The following is a 24,770-nucleotide window of genomic DNA, read 5'->3' as shown; positions in this document are numbered from 1 at the left end:
TTATCTATTTGTCTGTCTTTCTGTCTGTCTGTCTGTCTATCTATCTATCTATCTATCTATCTATCTATCTATCTATCTATCATCTATCTACCTACCTTTATCTGTTCGTCTATCTACCTACCTATCTATCATCTATCGGCCTACCTACCTTTCTTTATCTGTTTGTCTATCTATCAATCAATCAATCAATCAATCATCCCTGGGGAAAACAGGACCAGGAAGAAATTTCAATGAGCAGGTGCTGCTTTTATAATCAGATAGTATGTTAAAGACTTCTTACCCTACCCAGAGATACGTGAACACTTATGCTTAAGAACAGAAATTTATTTCACACCATTGAAACTTCAAAAAAATCATTACTGGCCTTCACATGAGCTGTCTTTCGAGTTATCCATAATTTAAACAGAGGTAGGGACTGGAAAAACAAAACAACAAAAACCCAAAGGTAAAGTTATCAGTTAATACCAGTTGGTCCTTATCACAGCCATTCTCAAACCTGTATGTTCACTTTTGGCCTTGGCTCTTGCCTCCTTTAGAATAGTTTTCATAAGAGTGTTAGAAATGAACAATATAGAATAGGAAACTTTGTTACCCTTTCAAAATTAAGCTAGTCCAAAATAACATCATTTGTGTGATAGGGAAGATGACAAATGTGGGGTGGGCTTGCAGTGCTGTAAGACAGTGTATGTGTGGCTTAAATAAGCCTTTCAAACAGAAGACTTCTTCCAGAGTTTTAGATTCATTGCTGGCTGCTTAGAAAATAGCATTTGTGGCCGGGCGCGGTGGCTCAAGCCTGTAATCCCAGCACTTTGGCAGGCCAAGGTGGGCAGATCACCAGGTCAAGAGATCGAGGCCATCCTGGCCAATATGGTGAAACCCCATCTCTACTAAAAATACAAAATTAGCCGGGCGTGGTGGTGCATGCCGCTAATCCCAGCCACTCGGGAGGCTGAGGCAGGAGAATCGCTTGAACCTGGGAGGTGGGAGGCGGAGGTTGCAGTGAACTGAGATCGTGCCATTGCACTCTAGCCTGGACAACAAGAGCAAAACTCTGTCTCAAAAAAAAAAAAAAAAAAAGAAAGAAAGAAAGAAAGAAAATAGTGTTCATGGTTTAGTTCCCAATTCTGAAGTATTCCTCACCAGGGGCCATCCAATGGAGTGTCCTGCTACCTGGGGGCGGAGGTCAGGGCGTCTGCGGGCCCAGTCCATCCTCCACTTGCCTCCTGACCTTCACATCTGTGTCTGTGAATTGGCCCCCGACATGAAATATGGGTTACTCTTTTCCAGTCTCTTTTCCTTTTCATCCTCATCAAATTGAGCTTCAATCTCTGCTGGATTGATGTAAGTATAGAATCGAGCCATGATGGCAAAAATTACACAGACGACCAGAAGCAACGCGGCAAATAGAATGTACTCAGCCCACTTTGAAGAAATCAGAGTTGGAGCAGGAAAAAGAACAAAAATAAAACAGGTCATACTGATGAATATATGGTGTATACATTTTCTTGCTACATGCAGATGGAGAGTGCTTTGAAATTAAATTATGGAAAATTGGTAAGCAACCAATACAGATAGAGTAAGGCCAGCTTTTCTTGAATGCCCAAGATAGATAGATGCTAATATAGACAACATGTTTTGAACAGCACTAAGGTACAGCAACAACAGACTTTGGGAAGATGAGAAAAAAATTCTGAAATACTCAAGCCTTAAGACATATGGCTGGACCCTGGAAGGATGGGGACCAAGAGAACAGCAAGCAGTCCCCACGAGGGAAAAATGAATGTGCTGAACTCTAGCAAGTTAAGAGCCCCATGTTCCTCCCTGGAAACACCTGGAGCTCATAAGCACACAGCATTAGCACATCTGCTGCTGGGACCTGGTGCAGGAAGTCATGAAACGGATGGGATAACAGCTGCCTTATGAGGTAGACATGCTACAGTGCAGAAGGAAAGAGTGTAAGTATCAGTAGAGCCCTCATTTAATTGTAAAATGTATAACCATCTCTAGGATGGCTTTCACTTCAGGTGTTATGAAAGTTTCAGGATAACATGTGTCTGCTTTGCAGCTACTAAGCTGCACTCACCGAAGGTAGGAGACATGTTTCCCTTGATAGTAAAACACATAAGGGCGACTTCAAGTTAACCTATTCCGGCTATTTTGGTTGTCAATTTCCAGCTGCATTAACAACAAGTGGAAATAAGAAGAATCAGCAGGCTGGGTGCGGTGGCTCACACCTGTAATCCCAGCACTTTGGGAGGCCAAGGTGGGCAGATCGCGAGGTCAAGAGATCGAGACCATCCTGGCCAACACGGTGAAACCCTGTCTCTACTAAAAATACAAAAATTAGCCGGGTGTGGTGGTGGGCGCCTGTAGACCCAGCTACTCTGGAGGCTGAGGCAGGAGAATCACTTGAACCTGGGAGGCAGAGGTTGCAGTGAGCCGAGATTGTGCCACTGCACTCCAGCCTGGCAATAGAGTGAGACTCCATCTCAAAAAAAAAAAAAAAAAAAAAAAGGAAGAAGAAGAAACAGCAGACACTTTGCCATAAGTCTATTTGGGAACAGCCCTGGCTGGTCTGGCAGTTTAATCCAGCTATTACCTAGATGACCACACAGAGCAGACAGATGGCTAGAGAGGGCCACCATGATGACCATGAATAGGAAAGACAGAGGTATGTGCAATCTCCTCTCCCTCATCATACCTGTTTGCTGAACTGGCCTGCCCCTGCCACGATGAGCACGATGATGTTGCCAACAGCCACCGTCAGCAGCCATCCTGCCTGAAGCACCGACTTCATGTTGGAAGGAGCCTGAGGAAGCAAAGCAAAGTGAGTCCTGCTCCAGGTCTCACCCTCCGAGCAGGAGAACACAGCTCACCGATGGGCATTTCATGAAGCAGACCAACCTAACAATGCACACGAAAAGTCAGGTGGCCTCAATGTAAAAAGGATCATCACTTAGGTAACAAGACACCCAAACACGCACAGACGAGTAGAAAAGAATCCCTGTGTTTCACGCTCCACATCCTTGCAACGCTGTCCCCTTAGTTAAATGGACACATCTACAGAGGAGCTGATCCTATTTCTACAGGAGAGCTTCCAAGCGAAGCCACCCAGCCTGGCATAGTCTTCCCCCCAAATGCAGGCTGCCCTGGGCTGCAAGCTTACCCTTCTGTGGCTTTCCTGCCACATCTCCAAAATATCTCTTCAAACACCTGTCACCTGTATTACAGCTATCTCCTTTATTAGACTGTGAGGTTATCACAGAAAGTGATTTTCTGACTCATCTTGGCCTCTTTACTATAAAAATTGATGGTACTAGGCATTGCGGGCTATAATGCCTATAAGTATAGTTCTGACAACACAGTTCAATAATTAAGCTCTAATTTGGGTATCGATAAAACCTAGCTCATTAGTCTAACACACTTAAAAGCAATAATTCTTTTAAACTTTTTCCTTATTATTTTTTTTTTTTGGAGACAGTATCTTGCTCTGTTGCCCATGCTGGAGTACAAGTGGCGTGATCACAGCTCACTGCTGCCTCGGACTGCTGGGTTCAAGCAATCCTCCTGCCTCAGCCTCCCAAGTAGCTGGGACCACAAGCGTGCTCTACCACACTCAGCTAAATTTTTTTTTATTTTATTTTTAAAGCTAGACCTTATTTGCTATGTTTACTGGGAGCTATAAAGAGACCTCAACCAAACCTATCACGAGGACATAGACCTGTAATTGAGCTGTTTTATGAATGGTTGGTTACATTTGGTTGTTTCAGAAAGGAGAATCTGCTGACCTTCATCATTCTGGTAGCAGTCAGTAATAAATATTGCGCACTAAATGTCTAGGGTACGACTGTGGGGCTATAGACACATATGAACACACACTCTTGCACAGCTCAAGAGAGTAATAATTCTCATTCACTAAGGACAACACTTGGTGACCTCAGAGACCTTGCTCTACAGAAGATACCATAATACTTTCTAGACTTTTTAAAAACATAGTTATCCCAGATTTAAATGAAGTCCCATCAGTATTTTCTGCAGGCAGGGGTATAGCAGACGGGTGGTAAATACAACAAACAAGAAACCTGAGAATATGAGAATTCCAATCCTGTGACAGAGAAGACCACCTCGCCACAGGTGAGAAGAAAATACTGCGGGATTTGCAGAGCCATGTTAACTGTGTTGGCTGAAATATCTTCAAACGCCTTCACTTCGGGGCAGCTGTCACTCTGCAGCAGTAAGGCAAAAGCAGAAGAAGTTGAGAGAGCTTCTAAAATAAAAATTGTTCGAATGGGTAAATTGAGTTTGACCTTCTAGGGTTACATCATATGATTTATCAAGTACGTACACATTTTAAACATAAGGCAACACTGCATTTTACACTTGCAGTGGGATTTGAAGACACGTTCACTAGCATTTTTCTTTTAGATAAGAGAGTAGGTTGGAAGTCGTTTTAATACACTGCCCTCTCTTTGAACTATGAGTTCCTTAAGTCTATGTTAATATTCTATAAGGAGGCATCAGACATTGGCTAACATAAATTATTATCCAGGGGAAGTCAGTCTGTTTAGATTCTAATGATTAAGTCAACAATAAGTTAAAGAATTAGCCAAGCGAATTAATTCTAAGCCCATTTAAAATACAGATCCTAATATCACTCTAGTTAAATCATATTATATCCTGTTTGTGAGTCTTCATATCAGTCGAGTTTGAGCAGATCTTCTGATACAATGAAACGAGTTACTAACCTTCTTTTGGACTATATAGGTATAAGCACTACCAAATTCAAGGTAGAATGTATTGAAATTAGGTTGACATTGTGATGGAATCTCTGTTGAGCTTATTGTGAAGCCTTTTCTATCAAAAGAAAGAATAATATTGGTTAACATTCTTGGCATTAAAAGTTTCAATGTATTTTTTAAAGAGAAATTCTTGAACCTTTGAGTGAAGCATTCAGTCTAGGTACTTACACGCCAGAAGGAAAAAACTGATATTTGCTGATGTTGTAGCTGCTGATATTTGCATAAACTTTCCCACTCATTGTGATGGTGATGAGCTCGTTAAAAGTATTTACAAATCTGAAACAGAAAACCATCTGTCTTGTAATTGAACTACAGAATAATATATTCTAGGTCACAGTACATGCACGTGAAGTTGAGCAATACTCCCTATTTTGAAGGAGTTTAAGATGTTTTCAGAATATTTCTAGAGAATAAAGACAAAAAGTGAAACACCCTGGGTTTATCCCTGCTCACCCACTCATGAGAACACACCTAAAAGAATGTATTTAACAGTGTTTATATGTGCCAGTTACTGCTCTAAGTACTTTGTGAATCTAACCTAGTTCAATACGTTAGGAATATTAAGCAGGGACTGAAGTAGATACTGAGCCTCTTCCCTTCAAGAAGGTAGCCATGCCTTTGTGTTCCTTGTTTCAGAAACTTTATTTATTTATTTAGAGATGGAGTCTTGCTCTGTCACCCAGGCGGGAGTGCAGTGGTGCAATCTCGGCTCACTGCAACCTCTGCCTCCCAGGTTCAAGTGATTTTCCTGCCTCAGCCTCCCGAGTAGTTGGGACTACAGGCATGCACCACTACACCCGGCTCGTTTTTGTATTTTTAGTAGAGATGGGGTTTCGCCATGTTGGCCAGGCTGATCTTGAACTCATGACCTCAGATGATCTGCCCACCTTGGCCTCCCAAAGTGCTGGGATTGCAGGTGTGAGCCACCGTGCTCAGCCAGAAACTTTATAGCTCAAGTAGTGAAAGACCAAAACCAGATGCTGCCCAGTTCCTTAAAGACAGACCCCAGTTCCTAAATGACACCCCCTTCTTTAGGGGGTTGAGGAGGAAAGCCCACCTACTTCCTACCTCTAGGAGCCTCAGGTGGGGAAGGGCACCCGGGACTGGAGAGGAAGAAGTGGGCCAGCCCAGTAACAAGAGACAGTTTTTTTAGTGTTTTTTAGAGATGAGGTCTTGCTCCGTTGCTCAGGCTAGAATGCCGTGATACAATCATAGTTCAATGCAGCCTCGAACTGTGGGCTTCAAGTGATCCTCCCACCTTAGCTTCCTGAGTAGCTGGGACTACAGGTGTGTGCCACAATGCCTGGCTAATTTTTATTTTAATTTTTGTAGAGACAAGGGTCTGGCTGTGTTGCCCAGGCTGGTCTCAAACTCCTGGCCTCAAGAGATCCTCCCTCCACAGCCTCCCAAAGCACTGGGATTATGGGTATGAGTCACTACACCAGGCTGAGAGACAGCTTTAAGGAATCCCCTTCAGAGGGTGGAAGCCTGTGTGGTCCTGGAGTGACAGTGGTCAGCATCCTGCTGGAATACAGCTTTGAATGGATACCCAATAAGACCGACTTCCAGGTCCAAGGCTTCCTATCTCTACAAAGTCCCGTGAGGCTACACTTCATATGGAAGCAGGTGAATTGTTTGCCTTCGTAGGACCATACGGATGGTGAACAGCATGGATGGCTGATTACAGACCCCTTTCATAGCTGTTTCAGGCTATAGATGACCCTGAAACTGTCATACAACCCTAGTGACCAGGACGGTGTTGCTCAAAATAAGACCAGTTGACTTTTTCTACCAAACACGTGAGTGAAGGCCTAGAGAAGATTATCCAGTGTAGAGAACAGTAAGTCTTACTAGTGTACACCTCCACAGTGTAAAGAACGATTTAATCTTTCCATCCCTAAAATATGGGGCCAAGTTTCATCAGCTTTGTGGCAACAAATAATACTGATCAAATTTTAGGTGCTGGGAGAAAATGTGTGTGAATTAAGCTCAGGTCCTGAAGTCCCGAGGCCTTCTACTTGGTATCATTTGATAGCTGATTAATATAGAAAATGGAACCTGAGACAGATCCACACGGGCCTTAGCTAGAATTCACACTGCTCTAGACTGTAAGAGCTGCTTTTATCAAAGATGAAGATCATCCACTCAAAAGAGAGCGTGTGGTTTTGTGTGGGCAGAGTATGAGATCAGGAAGCAGAACGTTGGGCCTGAGGCCTGGCTTTATAACTTATCAGCCATCAGACTCTGAATGAAACCATCCCTAAGGCTAGAGGATTCTGAGCTGCCTGGCTTATGTCTTAGGGCTGGTGCAACAAGAAATGAAAACACAGTCCCGAGTCACTTAATGATAGGGATGGGGTCTGAAAAATGCGTCAGGAGGCGATTCTGTGGTGATGGGAACCTCATAGCGGGCACTCACCCACATCGAGACGGTGCCACCCACCACACACCCGGGCTGCATGGGTGTGGCCTTTGGCTCCGAGGCTACAAACCTGTGCAATGTTGGCTGCACTGAATACTGGAGGCAACTGTGACACAATGGTAAGGATTTGCGCATCTAAACATGTCTAAACACTCCCATTCTTTCCTCCCCGGCCTCCTGAGAGCCCCTCATCTGCTTTCTGTCTCTATGGCTCTGCCTGCCACTTCATTTCAATGGAATCATTCCACGCAGGTCTCTGTGACCAGCTTCTCCCTCTTAGCATATTGTCTTTCACATTCATTCATACTGTGGCATGTATCCGTACTCCTTTCCTTGTTTGTTTTTTTTTGAGACAGTCTTGCTCTGTTGCCCAGGCTGGAGCGCAGTGGTGCGATCTCGGCTTACTGCAACCTCCGCCTCCTGGGTTCAAGTGATTCTCCTGCCTCAGCCTCCCGAATAGCTAGGACTACAGGTGCCCGCCACCACACCCCGCTAATTTTTTGTATTTTTAGTAGAGAGGGGATGTGTTAGCCAGGATGGTCTCAATCTCCTGACCTCATGATCCGCCCACCTCGGCCTCCCAAAAAGTGTTGGGATTACAGGCGTGAGCCATCACGTCCGGCCACTTCATTCCTTTTTATGAGTAATATTCCATCATATGGATATACCACCTTTTATCAGCTGATGGGCATTGGATTTGTTTGTATGTTTTCTCTATTGTGAATAATGCTGTAATGAACATTCATGCACAAGGTTTTGTGTGGACATGTTTTCATCTCTTCTGGGTGACACCTCACATGTCACATGTGGCAGGCTTCTAAATCAACCACCTGGGGAAGGTCTCACAATGCCTGGCTTATATCCTGCCCATGAGTAAAGAGTGCCTCCCTCCAATCTTATTGTGTTGATATACTGATTAACACACAGCCCACTAACACTAAAAAGGACGCTGATTTGCTTCTGAATCATGACGCTTTACTGATTGTCTTGTGCTAAAACATTTTAGCCCATATGTTGTTATCTGCAGCCAGTGATCATAACCTCTGTATTATAACCTCCAATGAAAATGGAAAGCTCGGGCCGGGCACGGTGGCTCACGCCTGTAATCCCAGCACTTTGGGAGGCCGAGGCGGGTGGATCACCTGAGGTCGGGAGTTTGAGACCAGCCTGACCAACATGGAGAAACCCTGTCTCTACTAAAAATACAAAATTAGCTGGGCGTGGTGGTGAATGCCTATAACCTCAGCTACTCAGGAGGCTGAGGCAGGAGAATCGCTTGAACCTGGGAGGTGGAGGTTGCGGTGAGCCGAGATCACACCACTGCACTCCAGCCTGGGCAACAGAGCAAGACTCCAACTCAAAAAAAAAAAAAAAAAAAAAAAAGAAAATAGAAAGCTCTAATATGAGGAGTCCCCCTCTCTTCTCCTAAACTTTTTTTTTTTTTTTTTTAAAGACAAGGCCTCACTCTGTCACCCAGGCTGGAGTGCAGTGGTGCAATCGTGGCTCACTGCAGCCTTGAACTCCTGGGCTCAAACAATCCTCTCACCTCAGCCTCCTAAGTAGCTAGGACTGCAGGAGTGCGCCACCATGCTTGGCTAATTTTTAAATTCTTATATTTGTAGGGAGAGAGTTTTGCTTTGTTGCCCAGGTTGGTCTTGAACTCCTGGCCTCAAGTAATTCTCCTGCCTCCACCTCCCAAAGTGCTGGGATTACAGGCGTGAGCCACCAAACCCGGTCTTCCTCAACTTTCTTATAAGGATCTTCCAACTTGCAGCAGACTCTGGGACACTCCCTACTTTGCTGATGTCTCTTCCCAGGTTGATCCTCACATTTGGCTTCCGATAAATCAAATTATTTCTGCCTTGACACCCTTAATTTTGGTCAACATGGTTATATACCTAGGAGTGAAACTGCTGAGTTATATAGTAAAACTCTATGTTTAACATTTCAAAGAACTGTTTTTCAAAGTGGCTGTACCATTTTAGATTTACCACCAGCAGTGAATAAGGGTACTAATTTTTGTTTATTTGTTTGTTTGAAGACGGACTCCCACTTTGTCACCCAGGCTGCAGTGCAGTGGCACCAACATGGCTTATTGCGGCCTCGACCTCCCGGGGCTCAGGTGATCCTCCCACATCAGCTTCCCGAGTAGCTGGGACACACCACCATGCCTGGCTAATTTTTGTATTTTTTTGTAGGGACAGGGTTTTGCCATATTGCCCAGGCTGGTCTTGAAATCCTGGGTTCAAGCACTCAGCCCACCTTGGCCTCTCAAAGTGGTGGGATTATAGGCATGAGCCACCATGCCCAGCCAAGGGGTCCAGTTTACCCACATCCTTAACAACACTTGTTATTGTCTACCTTTTTTTTTTGGGACGGAGTTTTACTCTTGTTGCCCAGGCTGGAGAGCCGTGGCACAGTCTCAGCTCACTGCAACCTCCACCTCCCAGGTTCAAGCGATTCTCCTGCCTCAGCCTCCCAAGTAGCTGGGATTACAGGCACCTGCCACCATGCCTAGCTAATTTTTGTATTTTTAGTAGAGACGGGGTTTCACCATGTTGGCTAGGCTGGTCTCGAATTCCTGGCCTCAGGTGATCTGCCCACATTGGCCTCCCAAAGTGCTGGGATTACAGGTGTGAGCCCCTGCGCCTGGCCTATTGCCTATCTTTTTGATCAGAACCTAGAAGGTAGGCAGTGGTATCTCATTGTGCTTTTAACTTAAATTTCCCTAAAAACTAACAACTTCGAGCATATATTCGTATGCTTATTGACTGTTTGGATATCTTCTTTGAAGAAATATCTATTTAAATACTGTGCCCATTTTAAAAATTGGGTTGTCTTTTTAGTACTGAGTTGTGAGAGTTCTTTATGTATTCTGGATATAAGTCCCTTATCAGATATATGATTTGTAAATATTTTCTCTCATTGTGTGGGTTGTCCTTTCAATTCTTGATGACATCATTTGCAGCACAAAAGTTTTCAATTTTTATGAAGCCCAAATTCTTTTTCCTTTTTTTGTCACTTGTGGTTTCAGTTTTCTTCTATAAATTTCATTGTTTTGGTTATGTGAAAGGAAGTAGAACCTGAGGACCCCAAAGTCACTATGCCAAAGCGAAAGCGAAGCTTGGGAACACAGTCACACAATACTGGCTTCTCTTTGTTCTCAGATAGCTGTAATTTTACAACCCTGTGTCACAGTCTCACAGTAAGCCAGCTTCCCACAATGATAGAAGGCCATGTATCTCCCCAGGTGGCCTCCCTCACCAATTGCTCACCCCCTAAATCTTTCAGGATTGAAGTCTTTGATCCATTGAGTTAATTTCTGTGGAGAGGATCAACTTCAGTCCTTTGCCTGTGGAAATCCAGTGGTCCTAGCACCACTGATTGAAAGCTTCACAATATATAGATGAAATTTTGTTTTTTAAAAAATCAAATTATGGTCAATTATGCCCATACATCCTTCTTGAAGTATCTTTTTCAGTATGACAGTCATGAAAAACAAGCATTGAAATGAACTGAACTTAATGCCAGGCCTTTGCATAGCTGTTTTCAAATCTTACACTGAAATTTTTAGAAATGAACAAAGTGTATTTCAACCACATTATCTACACTAATGATTTCTGTACCACTAATGAATACAAATATTTGTAAAATATTGGTTTAAAAAAACTTTTCTCATCCTCTTTATATTTATTTTTTGCATTATTTATGAAGCACATTAATTTGATGCAGTTTATATAATTTATAAAGGATACCATATTCATGTATAGTGGGTGCATGCTCAAATTATTTTCATTAAATGTGACAAAAAGTTTTAAAGAAATCACTGCCCTAGAGAAACTTCATACATGTGGACAAAGAAACAGATAAGAATGTGAATTTTGGCATTGTTTGGCAAAATCAGAATCATCTAAATGTCTTTGACTAGAAGGAACGAATAAATAAATTGCAGTATATCCATGTAATGGAATACTATACAGTGGTTAAGTGAATGCATAAAAGATGCATTGGCTGGGCGTGGTGGCTCATGCTTGTAAATCCCAGCACTTTGGGATGCTGAGGCGGGCGAATCAGGAGATCAGGAGGTTGAGACCATCTGGGCCAACATGGTGAAACCCTATTCTCTACTAAAATACAAAAAAAGATTAGCTGGGTGTGGTGGCATGCACCTGTAGTCCCAGCTACTCAGGAGGCTGAGGCAGGGGAACCGCTTGAACCTGGGAGGTGCAGTGAGCCAAGATCACACACCACTGCACTCCAGCCAGGGTGACAGAGCGAGACTCCGTCTCAAAAAAAAAAAAAAAAAAAAGAGATGCATATATCAATATGGCTAAATACTAAAATAACATATTTTCTAACATTATTTATAACATTGGAGAATGACATGCATGCAGGACAGTCACTTTCCTATTTAGTGTAAAAATGTGCTTAACAATGTGTTGTTTATAGACATACACATATGGAACAATGTATAATGTTTAAAAAGTGCATGAGAAAGATCACTATCAAACTCTCAACCAGTTATTTTTTATTTTTTAGATACAGGGTCCCATTATTTTGTCCAGGCTGGCTTCGAACTCCTGAGCTCAAGTAATGCTCCCGCCTCAGCCTTCCAAATAGCTAGGACCACAAGCATGCACCGCTATGCCAGACCCAATTTTTTTTGTTTGTTTGTTTAAGACAGAAGTCCCACTCTGTCACCCAGGCTGGAGTGCAGGGGTGCAATCTTGACTCACTGCAACCTCTGCGCCCCGGGTTCAAGTGATTCTCTTGCCTCAGCCTCCCGAGTAGTTGGGATTACAGACAGGCACACACCACGCCCAGCTAATGTTCTTGTATTTTTTAGTAGAGATGGGGTTTCACCATGTTGGCCAGGCTGGTCTCAAACTCCTGACCCCGGGTGATCTGCCCACCTCAGCCTCCCAAAATGCTGGGATTACAGGCTTGAGCTACCGAGCCCTGCCCAGGCCCACTTTTTGGCTGATGCATTGCCACTTTATTCAAAAGGTTCTATTTAAGTTAATCACTTAAGTCTTACAACTTACTGATACCACATAGTCAAAGGATTCCATTTTGCTTAAAATAGTATATACTTTTCCTTTAATTCACATATTGCTCAGAAGTCTGACTTCCTGAGATTCTCTGTTGTTCTATTTCTCTGTTATTTTCTGACACCGGTTTTCTAGAACTTCTCTTTTTTTGTGTTTTGTCCCTAGGGCCTCACTGAAATAATAAAACCTTTGATCCATTTAAGATTTGATGTTACCAATTAAAATTAAAAGGAAAAAAGCTTCCAGTTCATCTTTTACCACGTGGGTGGGGGTAAAGTAGTCAAGTGTTGCTAATCTCCTGGGTCTGTCTTCTTTTCTAAGATCTCTTTGAACACAATTTTTTTAAATGGAGCTTTGGGACTGGGCACGGTGGCTCACAACTGTAATCCCAGCACTTTGGGAGGCTGAGGTGGGCAGATCACTTGAGGTCAGGAGTTCGAGACCAGCCTGGCCAACATGGTGAAACCCCGTCTCTACTAAAAATATGAAAATTATCTGGGCGTGGTGGCAGGTGCCTGTAATCCCAGCTACTCAGAAGGCTGAGGCAGGATAATTGCTTGAACCCAGGGGGCGGAGGCTTCAGTGAGCCGAGATGGCACCACTGCACTCCAGCCTGGATGACTGAGTGAGATTCCCTCTCAAAACAAAACAACACAACAACAAAAAACCCCAACAACAACAAAGAAAGGAGCTTTAACAACACCAAAACAAGAAAGGATCCCCCAATCTCAATTGCTCCAAGTTTCCAAGGTTAGGAAACATTCCTGAAGAAAGTAAAGCAACGGAAACCACATTCTGAGGCGAAAGGGAAACTCCAGAGGTGCTCCCAGCTCAGAATCAAATATAAAGACCAGGACAGGACCAGGTGACCACTGTCAGTGTGTTTCTTTCCAGATCAGCCACGGCAGCTGTGTATGAGCATGTGTGGGGGACAGGAATGATCCTGGAGAGGCGGGAGAAGGGGCGAAGGGCTGAATGGTGTCACTCTGAAATTCACAGGCTGGAACTCTAATCCCCAGTACCTCAGAGAGGGACTGTATTTGGAGAGACTTTTAAAGGGTTTACCCCTTTAAAGGTGATTAGGATGGGTCTTAATCCAACGTGACAAGTGTTCTCATATAAAGAGATGATTAGGACACAGCCACACACAAAGGGCCATGTGAGGACCTAGAGGGAAGGGGGCATTTACAAGCCGAGGAGAGAGGCCTCAGGAGAAACCAGCCCTTCTGGCATCCTGATCTTACACTTCCAGCCTCTGGAGCTGTGAGAAAATTAATTTTTTTTTTTTTTTGAGAGGGAGTCTTGCTCTGTCACACAGGCTGGAGTGCAGTGCTGCAATCTTGGCTTACTGCAACCTCTGCCTCCTGGGTTCAAGGGGTGCTCCTGCCTCAGTCTCCCCAGTAGTTGGGATTACAGGCACGCACAACCACGCCCGACTAACTTTTGTATTTTCAGTAGAGACGGAGTTTCACCATGTTGGCCAGGCTGATCTCGAACTCCTGACCTCATGATCTGCCTGCCTCACCTTCCCAAAGTGCTGGGATTACAGGTGTGAGCCATTGCTCCTGGCCTGAGAAAATAAATTTCTTTGTACATAAGCTACTCAGCCTGTACTATTTTGTCATGGCAGCCCTACGAAACTCATGGAGAAGGAAACAAAGAAAAGGAATGAAGGAACAAAAAAAAAATGGAAGACCCTCTTGCTGGCAAGATGAATACAATTATATACAATTATAGCCATGTTTAGTTACACTGCAGAGAAATTTGGCAACACCAAAGAGAAAGAAGATGCCAAAAGCTTGATGAGCAGAAATGGAAATCAACCACAAAGACTGGCCGATGCTTTTTTTTTTTTTTTTTTTTTTAAATCTTTTAGTCAAGCCTCCAAAGTTATGGAAGAAAATGGTGTCTAGCCAATGATCCAAGTGTGAGAATATAAAAAGGCATTTTCAGGCAAGCAACGACTTGGAATTGACCTTGTTTTCTCTTGACAAGATATTTGGCCATATGCTGCCACAAAAGTAGAAAGAAGGCTGAGAAAGATGACATAAAATCCAAGAAAGAAAGGCATTAACCTGGCACACAGTGAAAAATTCTACCAGGATAGTGGTTCAGCAGGATGACAGAGCCAGTGCTCCCGTTAGCTCAAAGAATGTGCTGAAGAGTTGGTTTTTCAGGAGGAAAAGTGGATTCCCAGAATAATAGTATAATTAGGAAGCTGGTAACCTTGGAGACTGGGTAAAGGCTTATGTTTTTGTTAACAAGAGGCCAACTGGGTTAGGGGGAAAAAAAATAGAAGCTGTGCAAGAAAGCCTTGGTGAAATGAAAGCAATCAAGATGGACACCGCTGAACAATTCATCAATGTAATAGGAGATTCCAGTGCACCTGGATATTCAAGACATTTTCAGTTGAGGGATACATTTTCAAGGATATAAAGTAACATTTTCTCTTGCAGACTGATCACACTTTATTATGTTGTAAATAATATTTATAGGGTCATATTGTAAATCCTGTTTATGGATCTATTATTTAGACTCAGCCTAGCACAGGGAAAACAGAAACGTAAATCTACTAAATATTAACAGTGTGAAACAAACAGGAGGTGAGATGAAAAGTAAAAGTCCATTTCACCACCATTTGTATTAGTAAGTTGTTTTTTGGTTTTGTTTTGTTTTGCTTTTTTTGAGACAGGGTCTCACTCTGTTGTCCAGGCTGGAGTGCAGTGGCAAAGTCTTGGCTCACTGCAGCCTCCGCCTCCACAAATGTTCAAGCATTTCTTCTGCCTCAGCCTCCCGAGTAGCTGGGATTACAGGCACGTGCACCATGCCTGACTAATTTTTGTATTTTTAGTAGAGACCGGGTTTCATTATGTTGACCAGGCTGTTCTTGAACTCCTGACCTCAGGTGATCCATCCACCTCAGCCTCCCAAAGTGCTGGGATTACAGGCGTGAGCCACCATGCCCAGCCTACATTCGTAAGTTAATAGACATTGTCCCAAAATATACTTAAGTCTCCATTATTTTGTGTTTTAGTGCTAACTAGTAAAGGCTAAAATCAGGAATTATCAAAGTTGTGGCTACTGGGGACTGGAGACTGGTTGAAAGTTGAGGTGAACAGGAGACTTACTCTCATTCACCGCAGTTTATTCTTATTAAAGATTTATTTATAGTAAATTGGCTTTTGGGGTGTACAGTGCTATATAAATTTTAACATTATTTTGATTTATAAATACTGTCACAATCAGAATACGTGGACCCCAAAATTGTGCTACCCCATAGTCAAACCTTTCCTCCACTCCTAACCCACGCCAATCACTAATGTGTTCTGTGTCCCTGGAGTTTTTGGCTTTCTGTGAATGTCATGTAAATGGAATTATACAATTATTCTGTTAATGCCGCTTTTTTTGGGGGAGTGGGACTGGGCAAGAGAACAATTTCCGTTTTTAACCACAGAGCTACGGCAGAAGGAACCAGTGAGCTGTCCCTCCCTTCCCCTTCTCCACATCTCCAATCACAGGTGTGAGAAAAGGAACTCCAGCCCAGGGCGGGACCAGCCCCTCCCCACACCCTCAATGTTTAAAAGTGTGTAATTTTTTGAGGCTGGCTTCTTCCACAGCACAATGCATTTGAAATGCATTCACATCGTTGTATCAAGTTTGTTCCCTTTTTTGCTGTGTGGTAGGTGTTTATGCATCCTCCACTGAAGGACATTTGAGTGATTTCCAATCTTTGGTGATTATAACCAGAGCTTCTATAAACATTCATGTGTGGGCTTTTATGTGAACACAAGTTTCCAGTTCTCTAGGGTAAATATCTACGAGTGGGATGGTTGGGTAACACGGTGAGTGTTTACCTGTATAAGAAAGCTGCAACTGGATCCCTTCCTTACACCTTATACAAAAATTAATTCAAGATGGATTAAAGACTTAAATGTTAGACCCAAAACCATAAAAACCCTAGAAGAAAACCTAGGCAATACCATTCAGGACATAGGCGTGGGCAAGGACTTCATGTCTAAAACACCAAAAGCAATGGCAACAAAAGCCAAAATCGACAAATGGGATCTCATTAAACTAAAGAGCTTCTGCACAGCAAAAGAAACTATCATCCAAGTGAACAGACAACCTACAGAATGGGAGAAAATTTTTGCAACCTACTCATCTGACAAAGTGCTAATATCCAGAATCTACAATGAACTCAAACAAATTTACAAGAAAAAAACAAACAACCCCATCAAAAAGTGGGCAGAGGACATGAACAGACACTTCTCAAAAGAAGACATTTATGCAGCCAAAAAACACATGAAGAAATGCTCATCATCACTGGCTATCAGAGAAATGCAAATCAAAACCACAGTGAGATACCATCTCACACCAGTTAGAATGGCCATCATTAAAAAGTCAGGAAACAACAGGTGCTGGAGAGGATGTGGAGAAATAGGAACACTTTTACACTGTTGGTGGGACTGTAAACTAGTTCAACCATTGTGGAAGTCAGTGTGGCGATTCCTCAGGGATCTCGAACTAGAAATACCATTTGACCCAGCCATCCCATTACTGGGTATATACCCAAAGGACTATAAATCATGCTGCTATAAAGACACATGCACACGTATGTTTATTGCGGCACTATTCACAATAGCAAAGAGTTGGAACCAACCCAAATGTCCAACAATGATAGACTGGATTAAGAAAATGTGGCACATATACACCATGGAATACTATGCAGCCATAAAAAATGATGAGCTCATGTCCTTTGTAGGGACATGGATGAAACTGGAAAACATCATTCTCAGTAAACTATCGCAAGGACAAAAAACCAAACACCGCATGTTCTCACTCATAGGTGGGAATTGAACAATGAGAACTCATGGACACAGGAAGGGGAACATCACGCTCCGGGGACTGTTGTGGGGTGGGGGGAGGGGGGAGGGACAGCATTAGGAGATACACCTAATGCTAAATGATGAGTTAATGGGTGCAGGAAATCAACATGGCACATGGATACATATGTAACAAACCTGCACATTGTACACATGTACCCTAAAACCCTAAAGTATAATAAAAAAAAAAAAAAAAAAAAAAAAAGAAACTGCCAAACTGTTTTTCAGAGGGGCTACAGCCTCTTGTCCTCCAACCAGCAGTGCAAGGGAGTTCCAGGTGCCCCGCATCCTCACCAACACTTGGTATTGTCAAGGTTAAAACAATTATTACAGCCACCTGATAGGTGTGTTGTAACTCATTGCGGTCTTCATTTATATTTCCCTTAATAAGACCAGTGCTATTGTTCATGTGCTTATTTGTCATGTGTGTATATCTCCTTTGGTGACAAATCTGTTCAAATCTTTTGCGTTTTTAATGGGGTTATGTAAAATTAAATTTAAATTAAGATTACACAGATTTGCTGTGAAAGAAGCCAGCCTCAAAAAGTTGCACACTGTGTAATTCTATTTACATTGAGCTTTTAGAGTACTTTACATATTTTGGATACAAGTTCTTTGTCAAATACATGATTTCTAAATATTTTCTCCCAGTTTGTAGCGAATCTTTTTATTCTCTTCAGATATTGGCTGGGTGCATGTATCCAAATTTGTATTCAAATCTTAGTGTAGGCCCAGCACAGTGGCTCATGCCTGTAATCCCAGCATTTTGGGAGGCTGGGGTGGGAAGACTGCTTCAGCTCAGGAGTTTGAGACCAGCATGGGCAACATAGTGAAACCCCACCTCTACCAAAAGTAAAAATCAGCTGGGCATGGTGGTACGCGCCTGTAGTCCCAGCTACTTGGGAGGCTGAGGCAGAAGGATCACTTGAGCCCAGGAGGATGAGGCTGCAGTGAGCTGTGACTGCACCACTGCATTCTAGCCTGGGCAATAGAGCAAGACCCTGTCTCAAAAAAAAAAAAAAAAAAAAAAAAAAGGTGACATTGACAGAACAAACATTTTTAGTTTTGGTGAACTCTATCAAGTTTTTCTTCTACAGATTGTGTTTTTGATGTCATATCTAAGAATCCAAGGTCACAAGAGTTTATGTTTCTTGTATAAATTTTATAGTTTTATATTTTACTTGCAGATCTATAATCAATGTTGGGTTTTCATATAAGATGTGTAAGAATTTAATAAAATTTTTATATGTGAATTGTGTATAAGATCTGAGGTTTAGATGAAGTTCATTTTTTATATATGAATGTTCAAATGTTTCAACACTGATTGTTGAAAGTACTTCCCTTAATCCATTGAACTGTCTTTGCACCTTTGACAAAAATCATTTGGTTGGGTCTAGATTATTCATTCATCTATGCATCTATTTCTTTGCCAATACCATTTTGTCTTGATTGCTGTAACTTTATAGTAAGTTTTAAAACTAGTGGTAGTAAGACTGTTCCAACTTAATTCTTTTTCAAAATTATTTGAACTGTTCTAGTTCCTTTGCCTTTCCATATACATTTTAGAAGCAGCTTTTTTATACCAATAAAAATAATGCTATGATTTTGATAGGAATGGCAATAAACCTATATAGGTCAGCTTGGGGAGAAGTAACATCTTTACTATATTAAATCTTCTGATCAATGAACACAGCTGTCTCTCCATTTATTTAGCTTTTCACTGATTTCTTTCATAAGCAATTTTGTAGTTTTCACCACTCAAATCCTGCATGTTTTGTTAGATTTATATCTAAGTATTTCATATTCTGTGGGGGGAGATAGTATACACGAAATGGTTGTAAAATTTCAGATTCCAACTCTTCATTGCTAGCACATTGAACAGTGATGGATTTTTTGTCCTGTGTCCTGTGACTTTTCTAAATTCACTTATTGATTCCATGAGCTTCTTTTGGTAGAGTCCTGGGGACTTTCTATATAGACAATTGTCATCTATAAGTAGAAATTTATTTATTTATTTATTTATATTGGTTTATTTTGAGACAAGGTCTCATTCTGTCACCAGGCTGGAGTGCAGTGGCAGGATCACGGCTCACTGCAGCCTCAACCTCCCCAAGCTCAGGTGATCCTCCCACCTCAGCCTCCTGAGTGGCTGGGATTACAGGCACACACCACCATACTCAGCTAATTTTTTTTTTTTTGAGACAGAGTCTCACTCTGTCAGCCAGGCTGGAGTGCAGAAGCATAATCTCAGCTCACTGCAACCTCTGTCTACCAGGTTCAAGCAATTCTCCTGCCTCAGCCTCCCGAGTAGCTGGGATTACAGGCGTGTGCCACCACGCCTGGCTAATTTTTTTTTATTTTTATTAGAGACGGAGTTTCACCATGTTGTCCAGGCTGGTCTCGAACTCCTGGGCCCAAGAGATCTGCCTGCCTCAGCCTCCCAAAGTGCTGGGATTACAGGTGTAAGCCACCACACCTGGCCAATTGGAAATATTTTTATTTCTTCCTTTCTAATCTAGATGATTTTACTTCTTTTTCTTGTATCTTTGCTCTTGCAACCAGAGGATGTTTAACAGAAGTGGGGAGGGTGGAAAAATCTTACCTTGTTCCTAATCTTAGTGGAGAGCTTTTAGACTTTCACCACGAAGTATAATATCAGCTCAAGTTTTTGTAGATGTCTTTTTTCAGGGTAAGGAAGTTCCCTTCTATTCCCAGTTTGCTGAGAGTTTTTGTCATGAATGGATGCTGAATTTTATCAAATGCTTTTTTTAAATCAATTGATAAGATAATGTACATTTTCCTCTTTAGTTTATTAAGATGATGGGTTATATGGACTGATTTTTTTGGGGGAATATTGAGCCAGCCTTACATTGTTGCGACAAACCCTATAATCTCATTTTATATCGTTGTTACATTTGGACTTTACTATGGGTATGCATTACTTTCATAAGAAGCTGATAAAACTTAAATTTTAAAGAAATATACATACCTGATTCCATTTTCTCCTTTTTCTGGCTTCTGGTTAAGACCATCCTCTACCTGAGAGAGGAAACAGTAATATAAAAATATTTTCAAAATAATATTCATTAGAATGAGTTCAGATGAATATTTCAGTCTTTGAGAAGGTGGTATTGACACTTATCCTAGGGCCTAAGGACATGGTTACATTAGAAGGGCTCTGGAGGCTGGGCAGAGTAGCTCATGCCTGTAATCCCAGCACTTTGGGAGGCTAAGGGAGGAGGATCACTTGAGCTTAGGAGTTTGAGACCAGCCTGGGAGACATAGTGAGACCTTGTCTCTATTAGAAATTAGCCAGGTGTGGCAAAGCACACTTGTAGTTCTAGCTACTCTGGAAGTTGAGGTGGGAAGGAGAATCATTTGCTGAAAATGATTCTTGAGTCTGTGACGTCGAGGCTGCAGTGAACTGTGATCCCGCCACTGCACTCCAGATGGGGCAACAGGGGGAGATCCTGTCTCAAAAAAAAAGAGGGTTTCTGGGCCAGGCATGGTGGTTCATGCCTGAAATCCCAAAGTTTGGAAGGATCTCTTGGGGCCAAGAGTTTGAGACCAGCCAGGCAGCATAGTAAGATCCTGTTGAAAGTGAAAGAAAGAAAGGAAGAAAGAGAAAGAGCAAAAGAATGGATGGATGGACGGACAGAAGGAAGGAAGGAAGAAAGGAAGGAAGGAAGGAAGGGAGGGAGGGAGAGAAAGAAGGAAAGGGAGAAGAAAAGAGAAGAGAGAAAAGGAAGGAAGGAAGAAGAAAGAAGAAGGGTTCCATTTCTTCAGCCTTGATTTTCTTTAAAGCTAACATGAGCCTCTACAATTTTTGATCATTAGTTGCCGGTGCTTCCACAGAACACTACTCTCCAAAACCTTGGAACAAGCCACTCAGCAGCTCCCTAATTAAGCAAATGACCAAGAGTCTTAATTCCATATTGCAGTTCCCTAGAAGCTCACTTAAATGCACTTTACAGAATGCCCACAACTCTACAACTCTTTCATTTAGTTCAACTATACCTTCATAGCTGCTGCTTTTTTTTTTTTTTTTTTTGAGACAGGGTCTTGCTCTGTCACCCAGGCTGGAGCACATTGGCATGAACATGGCTCACTGCAGCCTCTACCTCCTGGGCTCAAGCAATCCTTGCACCCCAACCACCCAAGTAGCTGGGACGACAGGCATGCACCACCATACTCGGCTAATTTTTTAAATTTTTGTAGAGACAGGGGTCTCACTATGTTGTCCAGGCTAGATTTCATAGCTTTTTATGTGCAAATGGCATATTTAGATCTCTGTATTTTCTAATCAGATATTTTGTATGTATAGTATTTTATTGCTTTTACCTGGTAGGCTTATTATACTTTTTCAGAGACTGCTCTAATTTTCTGACTAGTGCAAATTTTTAAATTCAGTGCAATTAATTATATATTTTAAACTATCTGAAAAAGTCCCTGAGAATTCACATATGTACTCTGTGTGACTTCTGTACACACATGCACGCACATTCGTGCACAGACCCAATACAATGTCCAGAAGTTGTCTTTTTAGAAATTTCAATTAATATTAACTTTTCCTATCCACCAGTCATACTTTTATTGGAAGTCTGACGGGTGTTCTTGAAGTCTTGTGTTCCAGAAGAAGGAAGAAATTGAGGATGATCTAATATAACACTATATGGGAGTAAAACAAAGTCACACCATAAAAATTTTGGCCTCCAGTATCACAAACAGCAAAGAGTCAGCTGTAGGTGTTCACACACTTACCACCTGGTAGTGATTGGGGGCCCACACTAGAAGCGTGTGGCGCTGGCCCTGCTTGAAGTCGTCAGTTACGGCAGTAACTGGTGATCCAGGAGAAGAAATGTTTATACTTGTCAGTTTGTTTACATCAAAAGTCATAAACGCATTTGTCTATAGAGGGAGGCAAAGAGGCATAGTTAATATCACAGAGTCTCAGCACTATGCAACTGAACACTGGAACAGCAGTTATCTGATATTCCCCATTTCCAAGTTCATGTTCATAGATACCAAAAAATGCCTGTGGGGAGTTGGCATTTACTTGCCTCAGTTTCCCACCCACCCTTACAGACTCCATCATGAAGTTTTTAGTACCACCACAGGAACCATACTTTTCACCAAGCATCTTACTTTTATTTTGCTTTTATAAAAATAAATACTATGAGAATAATTTCTACTGTTAGGCAAAGAACAGCACCAGGGCAAAAGCAACAGCCCTGGTGAAAATCAATACTGGGCTGCTCCAAGCATTAGGAATTGGGCTTTTTGTTTTTACCTTCAAGATTATTAGTTTGGCAAGGTCTAAGGTTGTGGTGCTCAACCATGGCTAAACAGGAACGAGACTGGCTAAATCTCAACATCTCTGGGGCTAGGGCTGGGCACAGTGGCTCATGCCTGTAATCCCAGCACTTCGGGAGGCTGAGGCAGGCCAATCTCTTGAGGTCAGGAGTTCGAGACCAGCCTGGCCAACGTGGCAAAACCCTGTCTCTACTAAAAATACAAAAATTAGCTGGGCGTGGTGGCATGCACCTGTAATCCCAGCTACTTGGGAGGCTGAGGCAGAAGAAATGCTTGAACATTTGTGGAAGCGGAGGCTGCAGTGAGCCAAGATTTTGCCACTGCACTCCAGCCTGGGTGACAGAGTGACAAAGCAAGACTCCATCTAAAAAAAAAAAAAAAAAAATCTGCATTTTAACGAGCTCCCTGGGTGATCTGCATACACAACACACAACATAGTGTGGAGAACACTGGTTTAGAATATAGCCAACATGAGATCAAGATCCTTAGTTCACTTCTGGGCTAGCCTTGGCATTTACACAAGGACCAAGAAAATCAGCTTCTCTAAATCCTATTATAACGGGGTCAGAAGATGAAAAAGAAGGCAGCATTTCCTTCTACTTACTTGAGACATTGGGTCAAGTGTCACCATCTCTCCAGGAAGAGATATATTCATGGTATTGTTTCCTATATTCAAAACTTTAATTTGGACTTCGTTTCCTTTGGGGAAGACTGGAAGAGTTTTCTGAGCAAAATAAAAGAAAATTGGCAGTGGGGTCTTCAATACAACATGGAAAGTCATCTTAACCCTGACAAGGGGGCACTTTCTCCCAGCTGTGAAAAGCTGTGCTGGCTGAGACATGCCAGGTGTCTCCCAGTAAGCGGCCAATCACAGACCTTGTGGCACCCACAGAAATGACTTTTGCAGGGAATATTGAAGTGATATGGTTTGGCTGTGTCCCCACCCAAATCTCATCTCCAGTTGTAGATCCCATCATTCCCGGGTGTTGCGGGAGGGAATCAGTGGAGATAACTGAATCATGGGGGTGGTTTACCCCGTACTGTTCTTGTGGTAGTGAGTAAGACTCACGAGATCTGATGGTTTTATAAGGGAAAACCCCTTTCGCTTGGTTCTCACTCTCTTTTTGCCTGCAGCCATGCAAGATGTGCCTTTCACCTTCTGCCATGATTGTGAAGCTTCCCCAGCCATGTGGAACTGAGTCCATTAAACCTCTTTTTCTTTGTAAATTACCCAGTCTTGGGTATGTCTTTATCAGCAGCGTTGAGAATGGACTAACACATGAACGAGTCAGAAAGACGCTGCTGTTAGTCTTATCTAGCCACTTCCAGGCCACAGGCTGCCAAGATATGAAGCCAAATATCTGAGGGCTCCGAGTCACTATAACCTAAACAAATATCCCTCTTGTCATGACACCTGAGATCTACCGTCACCCGACTCCAGTGTTCTCCTGTAAGTCTGGAAGCCCAGTCCCCAGCCCTAGACGCAGCAGTGTACACATCTCACAAATGCCTGATGCTCTCCTGCCTCCATACCTTTGTTCAGAGTTTTTGTCTTTTTTCTACAATGCCCTCTTTTAAAACCCAGTGTCACTGAAGCAATCTGTGTCCACCTTAGCCCACAATTCATCTTCCACAAAGCTAGCTATGTCCAAGAGGAGCATGAGTACCGCCATGTTCATGGCGGCACTGTTTGCAATAGCCAAAAGGTGCAGGTAACCCAAGTGCCTGTGGAGGGTGAATGGATGAACAATGTGGTGTATACACACAATGGGATTAGTATTCAGTTTACAAAGGAAGGAAATTCTGACACAGTCTGCAACAGGAGGAACCTTGAAGACAATATGCTCAGTGAAATTAGCCAGTCACAAAAGGACAAATACCATATAATGCCACTCATAGGAGGTGCTAGAGTAGTCAGATTCATACAGTCGGAAAGTAGAATGGGGGTTGATGGGGCTAGGGAAATGGGAAATGGGAGTTGTTTAATGGGTACAGAAGTTCAGTTTTTTAAGATGAAGAGTTCTGGAGGTTGACTGCACAACAATGGAAAGGTACTTAACGCTACTGAACTGTACACCTTAAAACGGTTAATACATGACTGGGCATGGGGGCTCATGCCTGTAATCCCAGGACTTTGGGAAGCTGAGGTGGGAGGATTGATTACCAGCCTGAGCAACATAGGGGAACCCCGGCTCTACAAAAAATTTTAATAAATTAGTCGACTGTGGTGGTGCATGCCTACAGTCCTAGCTACTCAGGAGGCTGAGGTGGGAGGATTGCTTGAGCCCAGGAGGTTGTGGCT

The 24,770-nt window shown here is 42.6% G+C and overlaps 1 protein-coding gene across 1 annotated transcript in view; it reads right to left on the bottom strand.

Moving 5' to 3' along the window:
- Window positions 1–303: 303 nt before the first annotated feature.
- Window positions 304–24,770, bottom strand: part of SLC15A1 (solute carrier family 15 member 1) — a 44,807-nt gene continuing 20,340 nt past the window's right edge. Inside the window, exons 16-23 of the mRNA XM_063618498.1 lie at window positions 23,073–23,192; window positions 21,917–22,063; window positions 20,145–20,194; window positions 4,968–5,075; window positions 4,746–4,854; window positions 4,083–4,226; window positions 2,702–2,809; window positions 304–1,422 (exon numbers count right to left, since the gene is read on the bottom strand). Of these exons, the coding sequence (XP_063474568.1) occupies window positions 1,231–1,422; window positions 2,702–2,809; window positions 4,083–4,226; window positions 4,746–4,854; window positions 4,968–5,075; window positions 20,145–20,194; window positions 21,917–22,063; window positions 23,073–23,192 (978 nt within the window). The 3' untranslated portion in view covers window positions 304–1,230. The remainder of the gene's footprint in view (window positions 1,423–2,701; window positions 2,810–4,082; window positions 4,227–4,745; window positions 4,855–4,967; window positions 5,076–20,144; window positions 20,195–21,916; window positions 22,064–23,072; window positions 23,193–24,770) is intronic.

This window comes from Symphalangus syndactylus, chromosome 15 (assembly GCF_028878055.3).
Source record: "Symphalangus syndactylus isolate Jambi chromosome 15, NHGRI_mSymSyn1-v2.1_pri, whole genome shotgun sequence".
Taxonomy (NCBI): domain Eukaryota; kingdom Metazoa; phylum Chordata; class Mammalia; order Primates; family Hylobatidae; genus Symphalangus; species Symphalangus syndactylus.
This window is presented reverse-complemented; position numbering and strand designations above follow the sequence as displayed.